This window comes from Mastigoproctus giganteus, chromosome 2, assembly GCF_048544385.1.
Source record: "Mastigoproctus giganteus isolate SK-2022 chromosome 2, ASM4854438v1, whole genome shotgun sequence".
In the NCBI taxonomy this organism is placed as follows: Eukaryota; Metazoa; Arthropoda; class Arachnida; order Uropygi; family Thelyphonidae; genus Mastigoproctus; species Mastigoproctus giganteus.
The window spans coordinates 172239476-172264608 of NC_143576.1; the positions used below are offsets into that span (position 1 = coordinate 172239476).

Consider the following 25133-nt stretch of genomic DNA (forward strand, 5'->3'; position numbering starts at 1 on the left):
TGCACCAAAAAACAACAACAACATTCCCACTCCATTACAAGATATTGAAGTTCTGCGATTCACGTACTTGCACCATTATAAGACATTGAAGTGCTACAGTTCATAAAAAATGAATTTGGAATCCCTGCCTCAAAAAGTAGCTAATGAGAAATTGCAGTCAGTGCATACAATTCAATGTAATGTCCAGTCTGTGAAAAAAAGTCTTTTTAATAAATGAAATATGACCCGGAAAGCTGAATTCCACGCCCTGGAAGTATTTTCTCAACGGTAAATTGTAGTCAAAAAGATAAACACAGATCTGTTGCAAGTGCATTATCTTCATAAGCATTGAAATATACTTAGTTAGACGTTAACATTTCCATTGAACTCATCGAGTACACAGACTTAAGACCAATCAGTGATGCAATGCACAACCTGAAGCACCTGCCCTCTTCGAGTACTCAGACTTGAAAGACCCCTCAGGGAAGCACCTGTCCTCAAATACTGTCTTGAAAGAGCACTCAATGATGAAATGTGGGCTAACTAGGGATGAACTAGCCTATTTGTACTAGTCCTTGAATCATTAGTGATTATCTAGCAGCTCTGATGTTGTTATTTGGTTTTTAGGAACATTAGCAACTAAGGACATATTGCTCTGGGGATATGCGGTGGTCATTCCCTGACCTTTCCGCGTCCTCCGTATTTGGTGGGCACGGGCTCGAAACCCGGTCTAATCAAGAAGCATGTGCTACGCACTGCTGCTCCTGCCCACCTGGCTACAGAGGTGCCCTAGCAGCTCGGAAATCTTGTGCCAGGAACCTCATCACACAGCTGTCATTATTGGCACAAAGAACCACCTTGCAGTAATCTAAAGATCCCCAAATGAAACAGCTGACCTTAGGACATTGTGTTGTAGGAACTGGTGATGCCTTGGAATTAATTACAGTTCCAATATGATTTAGCCGGAGGATCAACTCATGCAACAAGGATCATTCAAGAAAATGTTGGAGCTTTTCGCAGCATGGTAGAAATTGTTTTCAATACAATGTTGCATGGTTCACATTTTAAGAAAGAAATAGTCACCTTCTACTGAAGAGGATGTTGGTTTTCACCTCCACAAGGATACAACGAAGTAGTCACATCCAACTGTAGAAGATGTGAGTTTGACAATAGTGCCATCTGTGGTTAAATCACTTCTTCCATTTTGGTTGCTGCAGCTGAGAGAAACATTCTACATGTATCAGTTTCAGTCATGAAAAACTGGAATGTGCTACATGACATTCCACATGCATCCATTTCACTCAAGAAAAATTGGAATGTGCCATGGAAGTACACAGATAGTTTTATCAGCATTGTTCTTGCTCCATCTGCAGCATGACTCGTCGTCTCTTGAAAATATGTATTGGAAAAAATTAGATCACTAATAATAACCTTGAATTAGCAGCATTTTCAGAATAAAAAGCAAAGGCTGCTTGTAACGTACTTGATAGCAGTCTTGGAGCAACGACCTGGCTGCTCTGATCGAGATGTATGTAGAAGCTCCAGTTGCACATTATCTAAGCTAGGAAGAAATCACGGCCTCCGTGGACAGTAGGAAGACAATTTACAGACAGAAGGCCATCGATGTAGGGATTGACCCAGAAGGTGTGGGTGACTTGTGTAAGGAAAAGACACCAGAAATTAACAAAATGCGTGAAAACATTAATGGGGGGATGGCATGGTTAAAATGTCATAGTGATAATGAACATCTTCATTTGTTGCATCTGACCACAATTAAAAATTATGTATTGAAAAAATGCTGTCATCAGTTCCAGAAAACTAAATTACATGACTGTTACTGAATGGATATGTAAAATGTAAGTCCACAACAGCATTGTGATTAGTAGAGTGTAAAGGGAATGATATAATCTTTAATCCTTCGTCTTTTAGTCTAAAATTTTTTTCGGCTATAATGCACCTCACTTATAACGTGAGTATTAAAGTTGTTGCATGACACCCGTGTTATATCAAGGTTGCACTGTATTAATAGTCCACCTCTCCTCTTGTTATAGGAGCATAAAATAATCAGCTTAGTCTTTTAAAATATTTTTTAATTTCTCTGTTGGCACAATTAAAAAAATAAAGGAAATAATTGGCATTACTCCAGTACAGTCAATTTGAGGGGCTTATAAGACAAAAATATAAAGCTGCTTTTATAATAGTAGTTTTTCATTGGTTTTACATTGTTCATTATTGTTTAAAGTAAAATGAGTGCATAAGCATATTAAATATACAAATAAAAAAAAGTAATTCAGATTTGAGCTGTTCATTAGCCATTCTGTAAATAACAATGTCTCTGTAACGCTAAACAACACTAAAAAAATGTTTCAATAGAAATATGATGGACTTTGTATATTTTTAATGCTAACTTTGACTGTGCAGCCCATCATTTTGCTGTCAACCTTGGATCACAAGATATTTCATATTTTAATTTTGGCATACTTAGATTTTGGTCCATCTGTTCTTATTAGTTTGACTGCTAATTGAGAAGTTCTGGAGTCAGGGGCTTCCTAGATCTTGCTGCAGTGCTGTTTCCTAGACTATTCTGTTCCCACTTGCTCTCTTCATACAAATGGATATATAAAGGAAGCCTTGCAGACAGATCAGTCAGCTGAAATTATGTTATTATACATTAGTAAACTCATACTCTTATAGTTTTTGGTATCATTGCAGTTCGGATGTTTTTTAAAATTTCACATCAGTGTGTTAATTCACCAGAGAGCTTTTGTTTTCTCTGACATGTGCATTAGACACACAGAAAACAAAAGCTATCTGGTGAATTAGTCTGATGTTATTGACTATTCATGAGCAATCTATAACACCCCTATTAAAGAAAGCGTATGAACTTTATTTTAGCTGCAAATTATGTAATCGGGACAAGAAGTGGGCTCATATATGCTGCATTGATTGTGTTTTGCATTTCAGAGGCTGATTAAAAATAAATGTAAAGTATTATTGTCATGTGTTGTTCCCGTGGTAGAAGCCCAGTAATTATAGCTCATTTATAAACCTACTGGATTTGGGGTAAAAGAGTGAGCTTGCTTGACACATGGGGCCTTATCTTTGCACACGCTTCTTGATTAGACCGGGGTTCGAGCTCGTGCACACCAAATACGAAGAATGCGGAAAGGTCAGGGAATGACTACCGCATATCCCCCCCTTGGAGCAATATGGCCTTAGCTGCTAATGCTCCTAAAAACCAAATAACAAACAAACAGCCTTATCTTTGAGCTGAATTTAATCTTCTGCTTGAAAATTATAAACAGTGTCCTCAAAATGCTTATTTGATAGTCTCGTGTTTTGTGAAGGTGGAGAGTCAAAATGCTTAGGCCACTGTCTCAATGATTGTTATTATAATTATTAACTTATTAACATATGTTTATCATAATAACAGTATGATAAACATATTGTTATTACAATCATGTATTATTATTGCAATTTGTTACAAGCATATAAATTTGAATTTTGTGATCAAGTTTTACTACAATTATTGTAGTAAAACTTGCAAGATATTATATCTTGCATTGTTGTTTCAACCATGATGTACATAAAACTACTCATTCCTGCAACAAATATGAAAAAATCAGAATTCTAAATGGTTCTTTTTTTTTTTTTTTTTTTTTTTAATGTGTACCCTGACTTTTGGCTAACTCTATATAATGAATCATTATATTTCTCTTTTCAAAGAAGTGTTACTTATTTTGTAGTGTAACATGTAAGCATCTTGTAGTAGCTTCACGATTTGAAAGTGTTGTATCTTTGAAAAGATTTTTTCATTCAAATTTTGCTGCTGTTGTTGTGAGGGTTTTACAGCACTGAGCTACATAGACCATCATTGTGCCTCAAATTTTTTCTGGTCCGTAAAAAAATAGACATAAGGCCTATTATAAAATAATAAAGGCAATAAAAGATTAGGAAAGACCCGAACAAGATAAACATAAAAAACATAAATATGATGTCTACAGAGAATTTTAATGAGTCTTGTAACTTTCCCTGATATATGTACACATAAGATTAGATTAACACAATTGGTAAGATATTTGATTCTTAAGAAATAAAACCATTAAAGGAGAAGGCATATGCATATAAAGAGCTTGGCAATTTATAGTGAAAGCAATATAATTGACAAGCACACAAACAAAAAGGCTGTTTTCTGGTGTATTCTTGAAGATCTTTAAATTTAAAATTTAAGTTCACTATTTGCTGGTGGCCAGTTAAATCAATTATTTCCTTATTATTATTTATGATGTGAATAAAATAATTTTCTATAAAATTAATCTTTTTTTCTGTTTCAAAGTGAATAAAATTCCAGAGTAGTAAAAATGAACAAGATCTTACACTGGAGATCATTTTAGGATGTACATTTTGTTGAGTAAAAAACAAATTAGCAATGAAACTGCTTTTGCCATCTCCTGTAATAGTTTTATTCTTTTGACATTGTTCTTTCAATATTTATAATAAAGAATTAAATACAGATTATTTAACTGCAAAAAAAAAAATAAAACTGAAATCTACACTTCATCCAATATTTCACTCAATTTTTAGGGACAGCTAAAAGAAAAAAAAGGGAAATGGAAGCTATTTCGTCGTTGGAGAACCCGTTACTTTACTTTATCAGGAGCTCATCTTTCCTACAGAGGCTCAGTAGGTGCAACATTAGATGTATGAAATAAAGCGAGGCCAACTGCTTTTATTCTTTCTTTATTATATTTATTATTTTAAAACTTTGGTTTTTTTTTTGTTTCATTTTGAAATTCCTGTTACTGTTATTAATCCATGAAATTTTATAATAGAATAATACATATTTTATGATACATTAACGTAAAGTTAACTAAATCTATATAGTTAATTGTAATATGTAGGGGGACTACAGAAATGTACAAGCTTACTTGAAGATGTTATTTTCAGCTTAATGTAGCACATTAAGCTGAAAATAACATCAAATTAAATTTAGCCATATGGATTTTAATAAAAATCCTTCCTTGCGCTAATACAATTGATAGAAGGTGTACCTTAAAAAAAAAAAAATTTTGGAAAGTCATTTGCATTACTGACTAGATGGTGGGTACACATCTAGTCAAAGATTTGGTTCAATCCACCTTAAAGAAAGATTTTAAATCACTAAAAGTTAAATTGCTACGTGCCATTCACAACCGAGGAGCCCTCCTGGAAGCCACCAACAAGGAAGAGCTGACCTCGATTTCCACGGCACCTGCACTGCAGGTAGCTGGCCTGTCCAGCAACCCGCTTAAACGCGCTGATCCATCAATCTTTGTTTATATGCCCAATACCACCACTGGTACAGAACTCGTGGAGGACTTGTTTAACAAAAACCTAGACAAGTTTGACATCTCTTTTGAAGAGATTAAACAGGTTCAGGTTCTCTATGAAGGCTCGCTCATCTGCGGCATCACACCACGTCATTACAGTGTCCCCCAGGCTCTTCAAGTACATAATGTCCCATGACAGAATCTTCCTGGGCTGTAGTGCTCACCGATTCAGACCCTTCACGGTGCTAACAAAGTGTCTCTTGCTTTGGGCATACAGCACAGCATTGCATCCACTCCTTTCCTACATGTGCTTGCTGAATGCCCACACAGTGATGAAAGCCCTTGCTATGTTAATTCCAAAAGGAGAAAGAAAGAACATGGCCACTCGGTCAGAGATGCAGCCTGCCCAGAATATCAAAGAGCCCTCAACCTAGCAAGACTAAGGACCGCTGATGGATGAACCTGTTCTAACCCTCCTACAGCAACAATCAGATGATGATAGGCCGCCACCACAACCACTCCCAGTATATTCAGCCTCAGCAAACTCTGGGAACAAGAATCCCTTTACAAAACTTAGAATAATGCAAATAAACAGTCACCAGTCTCGGGCAGTTGCTAATGAAATTAGAAGGGCAGCAGAAGAACACCCAATAGATATAATCTCCATCCAAGAGCCCTATGCCTCCAGAACTCCAATGTCCAACAGTGCTAAGATTATGGAATACTCCATATATGCAAAAGTCATCCAATCTACCACAAAGGACCCAAAATCCTGTATTGTGGTGCTTAACAGAAACCTTGATGTACTGGTGATCCATGGATTATGCACAAAATTTGCAACCTGTATTCAGATAACATTCTACTCACACTCATTCTATCTAATATCTCTATACTGCCCACCATCTATGGATATTGAAGAGTCACTCCACTATATTGAGCACGCAATTGGACCTTCTTGGCTCTAAAGCTATCGTCATCACCTCAGATGTTAATGCAAAATCCCCACTCTGGCACTCCCCAGCTTTGGACCCTCAAGGACTTCTCCTGGAAGACTTAATCTTGTCTAGGAATCACCATCCACAATCAGCCCAGCCAGCTAACAACCTTCTGCAGCCCATCAAGTCAGTCCAATATTGACATTACAGTCTCGACCAAGGATCTTAGGACAGCAGTCAGCGAATGGACTTTCATTCCAGACTGGACACTCAGTGACCATAGAGTGATCCTATTCAACCTCTGCCTGAACTTAAGACTCAACATCCATGAACCAGACCCCGAACTTTGTTAGGTTCTCCACGAAAACAGTTAACTTGACCGCTTTTGATGACACCATCCAGAATGACTTCCCTGATTCGAACATCCAGGGCCTGGAGCATATCTCAGCAGTTGAACTAGGACATAAGATTCAGAATTCTTTATCAAAAGCAGTGTACAAGTCTGCTAGGAAAAAGACTGTCGTGCTAAGACTTGTGCCTTGTGGACAGCTGAACTAAACAAACTCAGGAAAGACACCCACAGTGCCAGGAGGGAATTGCAACGCCATCGAGACTGTCCTCCCCCTGATGTCGAATGTCTTCACGCTGTCTACCTGACAAAGAAGAATGAATATACCAGGGCTATTGCTGCTCACAAAAGGGAAACCTGGACTGGATTTGTCAGAGACTCAGGTAATGCTAACCCATGGGGCCTCCTGTACAAAATCACGAGGGACAAAACCTTTGTCCCAGAAATCTATGGATCGGTTACCACTGCTATGAGGAAAACCACCAACTGGGAAGACTCAGTCAATGAGATACTAGATAAGCTCTTTACCCCAGATGATGTATCAGCAGATATGCCAGAACACACGACAATCAGAAGAAACAATGCTGACTATACATTTGTATAGCATTCAACAGCACTAATCCTTTTACCCCACAAGAACTTGATACGGCTATGATGAAAATTAATCCAAAGAAATGTTCGGGCCCCCCAACTTGATTGAGTATATGTTTATACAAAGATTTTATAAATTAAAACCCAATCTACTGCTACTCCTGTTTAATAAATGCCTTCTGGAGGCAAAATTTCCGAAGTACTGGAAGGTAGCACTCCTTTGACTTATACCTAAACCAAACAAGCCACCAATGGAACCAAGATCTCTTAGGCCAATTGCACTTTTGGCCAACCTAGGCAAAATCCTGGAATGCCTTGTGGCCCTGAGGATTGTCAACTTATTCCAATCACAGGATCTTATTTCCCCAACACAGTACGGTTTCACTTATGGTTGCTCCTGTGACGATGCCCTCTTCGACCTGGTTCTTCATCTAGAAACATCTAAGTCAAAGTATGAGCTTGCTGTTTGTGTTGACTTTGGTGGGAGAGTGCACTGGAATGTCTCCAATCAGCCAAAAAGCAAAGTACTTTTCTGAAAGGTCAGTTATGGTCAAAACAAAGCATCGGCACATCACCAGACCAGTCTTTCGGGGGTGCCCCCCAAGGATCTGTCCTAGGACCCCTAATCTGGAATGTAGTTTTACAAGATTGGCTGAGCAGATCATTTGAACGCACCAAGGTAATTGCATTTGCTGATGACCTTACCATTGTTGTCTCCGGACACTCAAGACTTGCTCTGGAAAATACTGCTAACCTAGTACTAACTAACCTTACCAACTGGGCTAAGACTAACAAACTGCACATTAATCCTCACAAGACAAATATGATGATCTTTAAAACTAAACTGGATCTTCGGCAGCACCTTCAGGTCAAGATAGACGGAATACAACTCCCCCTGGTGACACAGACCAGGGTCCTTGGGGTCGTCATTGATCACCAGCTATCCTTCTTACCACACTTGCAACATTTATAGGCGCCTCCGTAGCCAGGTGGGCAGGAGCAGCAGTGCATAGCACATGCTTCTTGATTAGACTGGGGTTCGAGCCCGTGACCACCAAATACGGAGAATGCGGAAAGGTCAGGGAATGACCACCGCATATCCCTGGAGCAATATGGTCTTAGTTGCTAATGCTCCTTAAAAAAAAAAAAAAATATATAGCAACATTTATATGCCAAAATCAAAAAAATTCTCTGCCTCAATTGTCAGAATCTGCAGAAGCAACTGGGGTCTCTCTAAGCATACCTTACAGTTATACTATAAAGCTGTTTTCTTACCTATCACCACCTATGCTGCAGGTGCGTGGTTTCACCGAGCAACCAATTGCAAAATCAAAGAGAAGCTTAACTCTATCCAGAAAAGCATTATTCTTGCTACCCATCTCACTTGTAGAACAGCGTCAACTGTGGCACTGCAAGTAATATCTGGAAACATCCCCCTGTATCTCTTCCTCATCTATAGAGGACTTGCCTACCACCTGAAGAAAAGCATCCCAACTGAAATACTGGATATTGAACTCAACCTGGACAGTTTTGATACCAAACAGGGAAGGGTTCATTGCTATAACGAGCTAATCAATTTCTGGCAGACAAGATGGAACATGACCACAAAAAGTCTTGTTACCAGAACATTTATACCAGATGTCACATTCACAATCAGCAAAGCAGTCAACAAGTGATTCTCAATCAGCATGGAAACCTTTCTCATCACTGGACATGATCCCTCAACCAGAAACTCAACCAACTAGGTCTACTAAATGCTGATCTCTGTTTCTGGGGGTCTGTCAAGATTTAGGAACATCTATTCTTTGAATGCACTATCTACGAGGACCATAGACAACAACTCCAGGCAGAAATTTTGGGATTTTCTCCATACCAAGTAGAACTCCTGGTACAATCCAAAAGAACTTAGGTGCGCTACAGCACTTTGCAGCAGAGGTATTCAAGTATAGAAGGAGGATCATCTTAGCAGCTCCTGCAAATCAATAACTAGTGGCTGCTTGGCTTAAAGTTGACTCATTACTTCTTTCCACTTGCACAGGAAGATATTGGGGTGTTTTTTTTTTTTTTTTTGGTTTTTTTTTTCTCTCTCTCTCTCTCGCAGTCTGCTCTGGGTGGGTAGTGTTCCCTGACCTGGAGTAGCCCTATCACTCTCCTGCTAGCCTTTCCCTATCCATCCTGTGTGTGATAAAAGAAAAGAAAAACCCTCTTTCTTTTTTTTTTTTTTTTCTATCATTCTGCTTGCTGACATCCTGGCCAATGCCCTCTTCCTTTCCTTGACCAGGTTGTGGGATTTAAACTTTTTTTTTTTTTTTCTGCGTTCTGACCTGGGCTTGGGCTCCCCAGGTCAGAATGCAGCTTCTCTCTCACCCTATATGTTTTATTTATTTTTTTTTTTGTTTGCATTGTTGTTCTAGCAATCCATCCTAGATTGGGACTTCCCTGGGCCGGGATAGTCTTTCTCCTTCCCTCTCTTCATGTTACACAAGTTTCTTTCCTCCTTGGGAAACTCATTCCCCAGGGTGGAGGGCGTGCAGATAGTAGGGGAGGCCATGCCCTCCTTCTGCTAGGGATGAGCACCTGGAGGAAGCCGTCCTCAGGTGATCACTGCTTCCAGGTAGCCAAAAGACCAAAACACAGCATCACACTACAGAACACACACATAAGCTCATAAACACGGTTTTTCTCTCCTGTGCGGGATGAAAAACTTTTAAACTTCTTTTTCTCTCTCTCTCTCTCTCTTGCCTTCCTTTTTGTCTATCTTCATCCAGCATGGGATATTCCTATGTGGAATGAAATTTTTTTTTTTTTATTTTACACGACACACTGGCCTTACCTTGGTAAAGTCTGTAAAAACTGAACAGAGCAACGAGGCGGAGTTGAACTTTTGTTCTAGGAGCCGCCCATACAAAAACACAAAAAAAAAAAAAAAAAAAATCTAGTCAGTGATGCAAGTGATCTAGTTATTCTTTTTCAAGAATAATAGCAGTACACTAAACATAAGATATTGACATGACAGAAATGTATCCCTGAATGTGAGGTACTGTACATTGTTTGGGCTTGTCTTTTACCTCTATGCTATTATCCATATAAAAATAGCCATGCATAGTAGCAACATCTAATAATCTGGCAGTTAGAATACATTTGCACTGAAGTTTGCACAAATGGATATTGGTTAATACCCACAGTTGCAGACTATGGAATTAATACAATCTTTATATAATATAAGAATTTCCTATGCATTTCTCCAAAAGTCCAGTTCAGAATTCAATATTGGACCATACTTTTCTGAAGAGATGATATCTGAGCAGGCCTGTGATCCTTGCTTTCAGACATTGGATTCCTCAAGGTGAATGTTTTTATGCAGTTTACAGTTTTCTTGCAGTATGGCTGCTTCAGTTGTTTGACCCTCCCCCTCTTTGATAGTTTGAAGAACATCTTCCTCAAGGATTTTGACATGAGTTGAAAGTTGAACACTTAAAAAAAACCTGAAAACATTTATCATATATCAAGTTGCTAATATCCTGATTTTGGCCTGCTACTGTTAAAAACTCTGTTATTCAAGTACTTCGACTTGAGCACTTTAAAGATTGCAAAGATCCTTAACTGTCATCTGTTCAGCTGAAGTTTGTAGATGGTTCCAGCATCTTAGGAGAGTTCCTGGGAACTTCAGTAATCCTGAACTGATAGTTGCTGTTGTCTACTTTAGATTTTATTAGCTGGCTGAGAGAAAGCTGTTTTAGCATCTTTGGAGAGCTTCTCTGTATTTTGAACACTGATTAGATAATTTCCCTGCTACTGTTTATAGAGTTCTGGCACTCTGGTGTAAATGTAGATTGATTATGATGATAAAGGCCCTCTGTGGCTGTAGTGGCTATCCTATCTGATCTCCTGAGATTTGGGAAGGGCTAGGAGTGTCCCGAGATGAGTCTGGGACTCCTGACCCAGAGATGCTGCCTGATGTCTCCATCTGGATTATCTTGCTGTTCTTTGAATGACTTGTTTAAAGAGTGTTAATTGGTGGGGGGAGATGATCATTCTGATTTAATGTCTTAGTATTAGTATTAGCAATGGCCACATGCTGCTGCAGAAGCCTATGGCTTATGCTGCACCAGCCAAAAAAAAAAAAAAAAAAAAGATTAATAAGAAAAAAGGAAATAGACAACCTATGCGTTTCCCTCTTCCTGTAGATAATTATTCAGCTAACCTTTGAATTTCCCCAAACTGCCAGCCTCTACTACCCAACATCATCATCAGCCATTTTCAATCCACTGCAGGATGAAAGCCTCTCCAGCAACTTTCCAGTTCCTTCTGTTTTGTGCAATGACCATCCATTTACTACCCGCGAACTTGTGAATTTCATCTGTCCATCTCCGTCGTCGTGTTCCAGGTTTTCTTCTATCTCCTCTTGGCTATCATTCTGTTATTTTCTCTGTCCATCTGTCACCATGTCTTCGAGCTATGTGTCCTGCCCAAGACCATTTTAGTTCTTTAGTTTTGATAAGAATGTCCTTTACTTGAGTTTGCTGCCTAATCCATGTGTTTCTCTTCTTATCTAACAAACTGATTCCTAATATAATTCATTTCATTCTTTGCTTTTGCTATGTAGTTCTCAGCTTCTCTTCATTTGTTTGGTTAGTGCCCAAGTTTCATTTCCATAAGTCATGGCGGAGAGTATACATTGGTTCATTATTTTACATTTCAGACAAATTGGGATATTGCTCTTCAGTATGTGACTATATTTTGTGAATGCTATCCATCCAAAATTTATTCTTCTCTTGACTTCCAGCCATTTATCATTATTACAGCTAATGACTTGTCCCAGATAAGTATATGGAACCACCTTTTCAATTACTGCTCCTTCAATGATTATATCCCTTTCTGTGGCATACTTGTTCATCATTACTTTTGTTTTAGCCATATTCATCTTTAGTGCAAAATCCTTACTAACTCTGCATAACTGATTAAGATTTTCCTCTAATTCTTTGGGATCATGGCTTATGACCACAATGTCATCTGCAAATCGTAAATGGTTTAGGTACTCTCCATTCACATAGACTCCTTTTTGTGACGTCAAATCTTCTGAAAGCTTCCTCAAGGGCAGCAGTAAACAGTTTCGGAGATATTGTGTCTCCTTGTTGAACTCCTTTCTCGATTTTAAATTTCCTACTGTCTTTGTCTAGTCTAATAAAGGAGGTAGCATTCTCATATATTTTCTTCGAAATCATAATATGTGGGGTATCTATGCCTTGTTTTTCCAGTGCCCGAAACATTGCCTTATGCTGTATGGAGTCAAATGCCTTTTCATAATCCACAAATGCCAGGCATAACGTTGTTTTATATTCATTTGCTTTCTCCATTAGCTGTGATATTACGTGAAGGTGATCCATAGTTGAGAATCCTGTCCTTAAAGCCAGCTTGCTGTTTCGGTTGATTCTCATCAAGTATTTTTTCTAATCTGTTAGTAATGACCCTTGTGAACAACTTGTAGATGTGGGATAACAAGCTAATTGGTCTATAATTTTCAATTTCTGATTTATCTCCTTTATTATGCAGCAAAACTATGTTTGCATTAATCCACGCCTTAGACGTCACACCTTTTCTAATGCATTTTGTGAAGAATCTTGCCATTTCTGTGTCATGTCTCTTCCTTCCAATTTTAACAAATCTACAGTAACTTCATCTTCCCCCGGGGGCTCTCTGATTCTTCATTTTCTTCGACACATGTTCTACCTCATCAGGAAGGATATCTGGTATGTTATATGTGTTACTAATTTGTGATCCATCTTTCCCACTGCTGGCATTATTCCTTCGCTCCTTGTATATAATTCTCTATAGTAGTCTTCTGCTATTTATAAGTATGCTATCGCTATTCAGTTTCAATATCATTTGTCTTTCTGTATTTGCATTAGTAAAGGCATATGATGCAAGAAAGCAAGCTTACGCAGCATCAGTCAAAAAAAAAAAAAAAAAAAAAACCTTCTCATTTCACCCATCCACTCACTCCAAATGTTTGTCTAGTTCTGCCTTGAATCTATTTAAGCTATCAACTTGAACAGCCTGCAGTCCTGAACAATCTGCAGAAGCTCAAACTTGTTTTTAAATTCCAGTATGTACTGCTTTTTCTCTGTATTATTGCTCACAGCTGCTGACTTAAATCCTTTGTTTTTCCTTAATGCTTGTTCTACTTTTCTTGTGTTAAACCTTCTTATGTCCTCTGTCTCTGAGTCGCTTTCTAATGGCTTTGCATAACTCAATATGCTCAATTTTATCCTTGTCAGTGTTTTTATCTTGTTCTTCATTTGTCGTCTTCGACAGAGCCATGCCGAAGGTGAGGCAAACAAGGCTCTTGCCTCGGATTAAAAGCTGAAAGGGGTGCCAAAAGAAAGATTAAATAATTGCCAACATTGCCATGATTAACATTAGAGTGCAATTTTTCATTATTGCGTCAGGTACTTTTTTAGCATTAGCATTAGCATTAGTAGAGGCATTTGATGCAAGAAAGCAAGCTTATGCAGCATCAGCCAAAAAAAAAAAAAAAAACCCACTTCCACTTCACCCCTCTGTTCGTTCAAAATACCTGTCCAGCTGAGCCTTAAACTTATTTAGGCTATCTGGACAGGTATTTTGAACGAACAGAGGGGTGAAGTGGAAGTGGGGTTTTTTTTTGGCTGATGCTGCATAAGCTTGCTTTCTTGCATCAAATGCCTCTACTAATGCTAATGCTAAAAAAGTACCTGACGCAATAATGAAAAATTGCACTCTAATGTTAATCATGGCCCCATACTAAAATGGCTCAACATGGCCCTGGTCTTCAGTTCATCATGACAACTGTTTCTTGACTAATTTTTTCTTCTTTGGATTTCTTTTTACCTATAGGTTTCTTGGGCTTTATCACTTCCAGAAAATTGTAGTGTTCCTCATCGATATCTTGGTCCTGAACAGTCTGCAGAAGCTCAAACTTGTTCTTAAGTTCCAGTTCATGCTGCTTTTTCTCCTCTTCTGTTATCTCAAAGACCTTCGTATTATTTACTCGAGTCAGTTTTTTCCTTTTTTTCTTACATCTATATCAAGTGTGCATCTTACCATTCTGCGATCACTTCCAACATTTACCTTGTTCAGGACAGTAACATTATTCACGATATATCTTCTGTTAGTGAGGAAGAAGTTGATTTCATTAGTTGTTAATCCATTTGAGCTCTTCCATGTCCACTTTCAGTTCACTGTTTTCTTAAAAAAAGTGTTAATTACTGACATTCCTCAAGATTCTGCAAATTCCACAAGTCTTTCACCTCTTTCATTTCTTTCACCAATTCCAAAATTTCATATGGTTCCCCTTTTATCTCTTGTCTTATCTCTTGCCAACCTTAGCATTAAAATTCCCCATGATGATAATGTAGTGGGTTTTCTGCTCATCTAGAAGACTCAATTTCAGTGTACATTTCTTCAACCTCTTCATCATCATATCATGGCTCGATGCTGGTGCATAAATCATTATAAAACCTTTGGCTTATACCTCTTAGAAATTCTGAGTAGTAGTCTTTGACACCCTTGGTGATGTACTTTTGAATTCCAAAATGTTGTTTTTTTATATTTTTATGTACCAGAAAGCCAACTTCACCTTTACTCCTTTCACTTTTTCCGTTGGTGTACAGCAGATTTCCACTTGATAAACTTATAAGTGATTCATTTCTTCTTCTTGTTTCAGCCAAACCAATGATATTCCACTTCACATTTTTAAATTCTTTTTCCAGCTTTAATATCCTCTCTTCATCGATGAGCATTTTTACATTGTAATGGGCCAAGTTAGGTTTCCGTGCATGGCAGGCTGGTCATACCCAGAGATTCTTAGCTTCCACTCTGATCCTCTCGCTGCTGTAAGAGGGGAGTGTGAAAGCCGCTGGGGAATGAGGGCCAATTGTTTCGTCGTGCTGTCATATGCTGGAGGGTTTGGTCTTTTCCTCTTCACTGACCAGGCATCTTGAAGAGAACCATTCTACATGTTCGTTGCCACGTAAGTGATGTAACAGTGCTTACCATCGAGAAGGTGTGCACAAGTAGATTTTAGGGAGGCAGGCCAACCGGACTTCTCCTAAATCTTCTGATATAGAAAGATATTGGATCCATAATGGGATTATGACATCCTTATCTCTACTAGCAATTGTTCGATAAATCATCGATAGGACACCATGGGCCTTCCTTGCAACCTGTCTACAATGCTTGGAGAACTTCATGTTTGATTGTATCCCAAGTCCCTTTCCTCCACTACCGCCTTTAGTTCAGCTCCACCAAGTGTGTAAGTTATTTTGGGGTTTCTGTTGCCCAGGTGTTAATACCTTACACTGCTGGATTACAGCAAAACTGCCATTTTTCTGACCATCCCTGAAGTCTATCTAGGTCACTCTGAAGAAGCTCTGCTTGGCGGTGATTATTAACTACTCTACCAATCTTTATACTATCTGCAAATTTAGACATCATGCCCTCTATCCCTTCATCTATGTCATTTATGAAAATCAAAAACAACAGTGGCCCTAATACTGATGCTTGGGGAACCCCACTTCTTACATCAACCCAATCTGAGGAATAACCATTTATCACAACCCTCTGCCTCCTGACTTGAAGCCATCCAGCTATTCGTCTAAGGATTTTCCCTGTGATTCTAACCTGTTCCAGTTTATAAAGTAACCACTCATGTTGGACTGAGTCAAATGCTTTGCTGAATCCAAATAAACAATGTCAATATTATTCCCTACTAATGAGACTCATGGAACAGAAGAAAAATGCATGGGATGCATACAGATTATCAGGTGACACAGAAGCCTATGGTATATAAGCTGGTCTGTAATCAAGTCACAAAAGAGGTTAGACAGGCAAAGGCAGATGACGAGAAATCCTTGGTCAGACATGACTTCCCCTTAACAAACCCATACTGTGTCTGAATTATAACTACAGTCTTGTCTAAGTGATCCTTCAGTGCTTCTTTAACCAGTGCCTCCATTAATTTCCCCGGAACAGAAATTAAAACTAATAGGTCTGTAATTACTCATGTCACCCTTTGATTCCCCCTTTGCGAATTACCTTAGCTCTTTTTTTGTTATACACTAAAGTGAGTGTTACAACCCAAATGAAATCATCTTATTCTGTGATTACTGACTATCTATTCTTGATAGTCTTAGTAGTAGTAGTAGTAGTGCCATGTGATGCAAGAAAGCAAATGTATGAGCTTATGCAGCATCAGCCAAAAAAAAAAAAAAAAAATCACACCATTCCCTCCAAATGCCTGTCCAGTTCCTCCTTAAATTTATTCAACCTATCAACTTCCACAACGACAGATGGAAGTTTGTTCCAGCAATTAACCACCCGCTGGCTAAAGGCAAATTTCCGCACATCTATGATGGTCTTCATTGATGGTGAACTACTAGCATTATTCTGCACTACTATAGAAAGATTTGGTGGCTGTCTGCTATTAGTGAAAAGCCACATTATCCCTTCCCATATTCTCCAAGTTAATGTCCTTGAAGAGTTAACTCAACCTAGTTTAGTCTTCAATTAGACCACCCAATTGATTACCTTTGGTCCAAAATCCCTTTAACAAATTCTGTGTTATTCATTAGCTTGTCTTTATTGTTCTCCTATTGCTACCGTCAGATGGAACTTAAAACTTTCTTTCCAACATAAACTTTCATCTAATGTCACAAATGCCGAAATTACCTCCTGTTGTCCCAGATAAACCTAACCTCCACCTAGCACTCAACTTTTGTCCTAACCAACAAACTACCAAAGAACAATGATGACAGCATTCTTCTACTACTTTTGATGCATATTGAGTAGCACTCTAAGGCATCATTTTAACATGCAATAAACTAAAAGAAGCAAAACAGCATTATTACCGTAGCATCCCATATTGTGGAATCCTTCACAATCAGTTGCCTAGCCTTCTACTTTCAAAATAGCAACACTTCCCAAACACAGAAAGCTATTGTTGCTTATTCACAGTAGAGCACCCACAGGTTACATTTTGGGAATAATTGTTCCTTCTTTGGTGAGTGGCTGATTTTTGCAAAAATATTTCACTTATGGGTTTGTCTACTTCAAACTCAGGGTCCCATTGAAAAGGGAAAAACTATTCCCAAAATAGTGCCATCTGGTTGGTGGCACTCTATTCAGAAGAGCAAAAGTAGCCATCTCTATTTGGAAAGCATTGCTTATTTGAAGGTGCATTGCCAGGCAACTTGTTGTGACGATTTCACAATATAAGAAGTTATAATGATGATGCCAGTTTGCAAGCTTGTTTTGTTTTGTTTCTGAGTTTACTGCACGTTAATAGAACGTCTGGTGCAAAGGGTGTGAATTGCATTATGTCTAAATCATAATTTGGTATGATGTGCAGAATGTTAGAGTTTAAAGCTAAAATGCCTGGGATGGAAGAGAATGCCCAGGGCTGTTGCTGGTAAGCATACTAGAGAGACACTGAAGATGAGAATAATACAAAAAAAAAAAACAACTTTCATAGACCATCACCAGAGAAGAAGTGTGCAGTACTGATGCCTTTGTTTTAATAATTGTGCATACAATCAAGTATGTCACAATAAAAAATGGAACAGTCCTATTAACAGCAGTAGTAGTAGTAGTAGTAGTGGCATGTGATGCAAGACAGCAAGTGTATGAGCTTATACAGCATAGGCCAAAAAAAAAAAAAAAAAAAAATCACACCATTCCCTCCAAATGCCTGTCCAGTTCCTCCTTAAATTTATTTAACTTATCAACTTCCACAACGACAGATGGAAGTTGGTTCCAGCAATTAACCACCCGCTGGTTAAAGGCAAATTTCCGCACATCTATTCTACATCTGTCTTTTCTTAATTTGAATTTATGCTCCCTTAGGTTCGTAATCTGAACAAGTGGAAGGATCCCATCAGAATTCAGCGTGCTCAACCCATTCAAGGCCTTATACACCTCAATCAGATCACCGCGCAGGTACCTAGTCTCCAGCCACTGCAATTTGCAGAACTTAAGCCTTTCTTGGTAAGAGGATCCCTTCATTTCCCTCACCAATCTTGTTGCCCTTCTACACGCTCAAGCAAATCTACATCTTTCCTAAAATGAGGCCTCCAGACCTGTATGCAGTACTCATGGTGCGGCCTGACCATTGCCTTATACAGAGGGACAATCACCTCCTTCTCCCTGCTAGCAAAATTCCTATATATCATTGACAAAATCCCATGACCTGCTCTGGCAGCCTGTCTGCATTGCTCAGAAAACTTCATATCTGACTGCACAATTACTCCCAGGTCTTTTTCATTTTCTACCACCTTAAGTGTAGTACCACACAGTTGGTACGTTTCTCTGGGGTTACTTCTACCCATATGCATTTGTCAAGGTTAAACTTCAGTTGTCACTTCTTAGCCCATCTGCCCAAATTATCTAGATCCTGTTGCAGTAGCACACTGCCATTACTGTCATTAACAACCCTGCCAACCTTTGTATCATCTGCAAACTTTGACACTAAGCCTGATATACCTTCATCAATATCATTGATAAATATACAAAACAACAGTGGACCCAAAACCGAACCCTGTGGGACTCCACTAATAACATTAGTCCACGAAGAGCAGCACCCATTAATTACCACCCTCTGTCTTCTCCCACTCAACCATCCTTTTATCCATTGTAGCAACTTACCCTTAATGCCATTCTGCTCCAATTTGTACAATAGTCTTCCATGCACAACAGTGTCAAAAGCTTTCCTGAAATCCAAATATATGATATCAAAATTATTTTTTGCGTCCAGTTCCTTTGTAACCACATCATAATATCCTATCAAATTTGTCAGACAAGACTTTCCCTTAACAAACCCATGCTGTGTCTGAATTATTGCTGCAGTCTTGTCTAGATGATCCTACTGTGCATCTTTAACCAGTGACTCCATTATTTTACCCGGAACAGAGGTTAAACTAACTGGTCTGTAATTACTCGTGTCACCCATCGATCCCCCTTTGTGAATTGGAGATACATTTGCACATCTCCAGTCTGTGGGGACCTCCCCTGAGTCCAAGGATGCTCTCATAGTTATGGCTAAGGGTTTGCTTAGTTGCTTTGCCGCCTCCTTTAATATAACTGGATTGATCCCATCCACCACAGGTGCCTTTCTTATGTTTAACTTCAACAATTTCTCCTCCACTTTGCTCTCAGTTATTACAAAATCATTAAGCATCCTGCTACAATTTGATAACCTTCTGCCATTTTCAATCCTTAATAACTCCTTATGTGTGAATGTAGATGCAAAATACTCATTCGGTTTGTTTGCTATCTGAGCAGGATCATCAACAGTCGAACCATCGATATCAAGTGGACCAATCAGATTCATCCCCTTCTTCTTCTTTAGCGTTTATATAAGTAAAGAAATCCTTGCTGTAACATTATTTCTTAGTGAAGTGCCTGGCCAGATGCCAGCCTTTCATTTTGTACTTTTAGTAACAGTTAATATTGCCACACTAGAATGAAATATGTATTTTGTAATTAATTTAATGTCCAATTAGTTTAATTCCTTTTGAATCCCATTGATCCCAATTTAATTAGTTCTCAAATTAATTTTTAATATATATTTTTTTAATATGGAATATGGTGAAATGTGAATTCTATAGTGCAAAGGGGATCAGGATGATGATGCCATTTTGCAAACTTGTTTTGTTTCTGAGTTTACTGCATGTTAATAGGATGCCTTAGTGCACTACTCAATATGCTATGGGATGATGTGAGGCTCAATGGGACTCAGTATGATATGGGATTTACTTAAAGATGTAACTACCATCAAGGGTAAAGGGAAGTTTTTGCTTTTGTAAAGGTGACTAGAGTGGGATCAACTGATGATATTACCAGTGGTGAATTCAGGGACTTAACCTTGGAGAATACTATGCTTTTCATACCAACTAAGAAATGTTATTCAAAGTTTAGGCCTAGACTATATCCTCCTCAGGTAGTGGATAAACTGATAAATATGTTCGAGGGGCAGCCAAAGAGAGTAATACCCTTGATCTGATTACCATCAGTGATAACGTATGCATTAGGAATTTGCAGATAAAGGAACCGCTAGGTGGCAGTGATCACAGTGTACTGATGTGAGATTTACTTAAAGATGTAACTATGATCAAGGGTAAAGGGAACGGTTTTTGTTTTCATAAAGGTGACTACAGAGGTTTCAGACAGTTTTTAAATTCTAGAGTAGAATCAACCGGTGAATTCTAAATGGGAAGCCTTCAGGGACTTAATCTTCAAGGCTACTATGCTTTTCATACCAACTAAGAAATACTGTTCAGGGTTTAGGCCTAAATGAAGGTCAGATCAATTAATGAGGCTCATGGCAGTGAAGAAAAATGCATGGGATGCATATAAATTATCAGGCGACACAGAAGCCTACGACAGATATAAGCTAGTCTGTAATCAAGTAACAAAGGAGATTAGGCAGGCAAAGGCAGATTATGAGAAATCTTTGGCAAAGGATGCGAAGAAGAACAGCAAAGAGTTCTTTACTTATGTAAACTCTGGAAGGAAGGGGATAAATCAGATTGGTCCACTTAACATAGATGGTTCGACTATTGATGATCGTGCTCAAGTAGCTGATAAACTGAACGAGTATTTTGCATCTACGTTCACACATGAGGAGTTATTCAATGAAAGAAGTGCTAGAAGTTCATTGCCTTATACAAATGGATAATCACCTCCTTTTCCCTACTAGCAAAATTCCTATATATCATTGACAATACCCCATGACCTGTACTGGCAGCCTTTCTGCATCGCTTAGAAAACTTCATGTCTGACTGCACAATTACTCCCAGATCTTTTTCATTTTCTACCACCATAAGTTTAGTACCACACAGTTGTACATTTCTCTGTGGTTACTTCTACCCATATGCAGTACTTTGCAATTATTAATTTAAACTTCAGTTACCACTTCTCAGGCGCCTCTGTAGCCAGGTGGGAAGGAGCAGCAGTGCGTGTAGCACACTCTTCTTGATTAGACCAGGGTTTGAGCCCATCTACATTCACACATGAGGAGTTATTCAATGAAAGGAGTGCCAGAAGTTCATTGCCTTATACAAATGGATAATCACCTCCTTTTCCCTACTAGCAAAATTCCTATATATCATTGACAATACCCCATGACCTGCACTGGCAGCCTTTCTGCATTGCTTAGAAAACTTCATGTCTGACTGCACAATTGCTCCCAGATCTTTTTCATTTTCTGCCACCGTAAGTTTAGTACCACACAGTTGGTACATTTCTCTGTGGTTACTTCTACCCATATGCAGTACTTTGCAATTATTAATTTAAACTTCAGTTACCACTTCTCAGGCGCCTCTGTAGCCAGGTGGGAAGGAGCAGCAGTGCGTGTAGCACACGCTTCTTGATTAGACCGGGGTTTGAGCCCATCACTACCAAATACGGAGGATGCGGAAAGGTCAGGGAATGACCACCGCATATCCCGGAGCAATATGGCCTTAGTTGCTAATGCTCCTAAAAACCAAATAACAACAACAACCACTTCTCAGCCGATCTACCCAAATTTTCTAGATGCTGTTGCAGTGGAACTGTCATTAACAACCCTACCAACCTTTGTATCATCTACAAACTTCACCATTAAGCCTGATATACCTTCATCAATATGATTGATGAGTATACAAAACAACAGTGGGTCCAACATCGAACCCTGGGGGACTCCACTAATAGTCCTTGAAGTCCTTGACGAGTTTAGTCCTTGAAGAGCAGTGTCCATTGATTATCACTCTCTGTCTTCTCCCCCTTAACCACCCTTTTATCCATTGTAGCAACTTATCCTTAATACCATACTTCTCCAATTTGTACAGTTCTTCCATACACAACATTTTGAAAAGCTATACTGAAATCCAAGTACATGATGTCAAAATAATTTTTTGCATCCAATTCCTTTGTAGCCACATCATATTATCCAATCAAATCTGTCAGACGAGACTTTCCCTTAACAAACCCATGCTATGTCTGAATTATTACTACAGTCTTGTCTAGATGATCCTGCAATGCATCTTTAACTAGTGACTCCATTATTTTCCCCAGAACAGAAATTAAACTAACTCTATAATTAGTCATGTCACTCTTAGATCCTCCTTTGTGAATTGGGGATACATTTGCACGGGGCGCCTCCATAGCCAGGTGGGAAGGAGCAGCAGCAGCAGTGCATAGCACACACTTCTTGATTAGACCGGGGTTCGAGCCCGTCACCACCAAATACGGAGGATGCAGAAAGGTCAGGGAATGACCACCGTATATCCCGGAGCAATATGGCCTTAGTTGCTAATGCTCCTAAAAACCAAATAACAACAACAACAACATTTGCACGTATCCAGTCCATGGGGACTTCCCCTGAGTCTGAGGATGCTCTCATAATTATGGCTAAGGATTTGCTTACTTACTTCCTTTGCCGCCTCTTTTAATATAACTGGGATCTATCCAGTAATAGATCCCATCCACCTCAGGTGCCTTTCTTATGTTCAACTTCAACAATTTCTCCTCCACTTTGCTCTGAGTTATTTCAAAATCATTAAGTACCCTGTTACAGTTTGATAAACTTCTGATATTTTCTTCCCTGAATAACTCCTCATGTGTGAATGTAGATGCAAAATACTCATTCAGATTATCAGCTATCTGAGCAGGATCATCAACAGTCAAACCATCAATACGTGAGGAGTTGTGGTTGAAGAAATCAGTAATTGAGTTTCCATTAGAAAAACAGCAGCTGATTCATTTCTCTTGCCAACATCAGGAGCTCATTAAGAGATTTGTGTTGAACCATATTATAAAAGTGGGGGATGCATATGAGCATCATTTTCTCATATTTCTTTTACCAGGGGGAATGAATAGTCATTGTTCGTTTGCAGTTATGTCAGGCGGCTCTAAATAGTGTGGTGAAAAAAAATCAGTACCTATGTAACCAAATACTATTAGTTTTAGTAGTGGTATATGATGCAAGGAAACAAGCTTATTTAGCATGTTTAATGCTGAATAAGCTTGTTTCAAATCATTCCTTAAATTTATTCAAACTACTCACTTCCACAACACCAGATGGAAATTTCTTCCAACAGTCTCTCTCAATTTGAAAGAATTTTTTCGCATCTATGCATCTATCCTGCAACAATCCTTTTTTCCTTTTTCAGTTTAAGTTAATACATTCCATTATTATGTATCATCTGAAAAGAGTAAGGATGATATCAACATTTAGTTTACTCTATCTGTATGAAGAGTAAACTAAATAAAATAAACTAAATAAAGTTTAATAAAGTAAATGTCCTTAAACACTTTAATCAGGTCAACTCACAGCAACCTAATTTGCAGAACTAAAGTCGCTCGTCGTGAAAGTACCCTTTTGTGCTCCTGACCAATCTTGTTGCTCTTGTCATCTGTTCCAACAGATCTAAAATTATGCTTCCAGACATGTATGGAACATTCCCTCCCCCCACCTCCCGAGCCATAGCACTCACTACCTTGAGCTCTTTTCTCTGGTCTGAGGCATCATTTCCAACAATCAAATTCAATATAATTTAAAATACTACACTAAACTAATATACCTAATGCAGTAATAATGCTATGCATTGGTTATGCTATGAATTTTACGTTTTTAAATATATATATATATATATATAAAGTTAAATAAAGAGGTGTTAAAGAGAATGAAATCTATAAAGGATTATAGCTCTAGATTACTACATTAATAGTAGAAAGAACCTAGTGACTATAAGGAATGTTACCCCATACAAAGTGCATCACTCCTTAAAATTCTAATTGTCATTCGAATAACGTAAGTATATGGCAATATTTCTTACAGATTGCATCAGATAAGATTTACGCACGTAGGTAATGACATAATATTGCATCAGCTGTTACTTTCAGTGGCGCCTCCGTAGCCAGGTGGGAAGGAGCAGCAGCAGTGCGTAGCACACGCTTCTTGATTAAACCGGGGTTCGAGCCCGTCACCACCAAATACGGAGGATGCGGAAAGGTCAGGGAATGACCACCACATATCCCAGAGCAATATGGCCTTAGTTGCTAATGCTTCTTAAAAAAAAAAAAAAAAAACCAAACCAAGCTGTTACTTTCAGCTATATAATCATGCTCTACAATAGTTGCAGTCATTCCTTGCTTGTGTCAGGATGGCAAGTTACTTGCAGTTGACATCATGAAGAAAGAGTGCTATTGTTGCTTTACATGAGGAAGGATGTTCTTCCTGTCATATTGCTTACAGAGTGTCTTGTAATCAGTCGACAGTGAGTAGATTTCTTTCCAAACTCAAGAATACTGGTTCTGCTGATAGGAAAAAAGGAACCAGACACAAACGAGTCTCTACGTCAAAACAGGACCAGGTTTTGAAACGCTTAAGCCTTAAAAACCTTAAAGCTTTCTGAGCTGAAAAGAGAATGGGAAGAACATACAGGAGTGGTAGCAAGTGCAGTATAACAGTCAGAAGATGCCTCTTCAAAAATGGACTTGTAGCCCGTTGTCCTAAGAAGAAGCCCCTCCTCACACAAAAAATGAAAAAGGCACAATTAATTTGGTGTAAGGAGTATGTCATATGGGACCCCCCCCCCCAAGAAGTGGAAGTCAGTTATTTTCTCAGATGAGAAGAAATTCAACCTGCATGGCTCTGATGGAAAACAAACAAACAATTTGCCGTAGATGTGGTGAAGAATACCATCCAGACTGTATGGTGCCTACAGTGACATTCCCTACCAGCCAAATGATATGGGATTTCATTTCGTATCATGGAGTAGGTCACCTGCAGTTTATAAAAGGTTCTGTAAATGCAAATGGATACCTGGCTATATTGGAAGGTAAATTGCTGCCAACCATTAGAGACCATTTCAACCTGCCAAGTAACTGCATCTTTCAGGACGACTGTGCTCCTTGTCATCAGGCAAAACGAGTAAGTAAGCACTTCTGTAGTTA

The 25133-nt window shown here is 38.7% G+C and overlaps 1 protein-coding gene across 1 annotated transcript in view; it reads left to right on the top strand.

The window, feature by feature from the left end:
- Positions 1 to 25133, top strand: part of melt (ventricular zone expressed PH domain-containing protein melted) — a 283797-nt gene that overhangs the window by 253481 nt on the left and 5183 nt on the right. The window contains exon 15 of the mRNA XM_090368782.1: positions 4564 to 4662. Within this exon, the coding sequence (XP_090224908.1) occupies positions 4564 to 4662 (99 nt within the window). The remainder of the gene's footprint in view (positions 1 to 4563; positions 4663 to 25133) is intronic.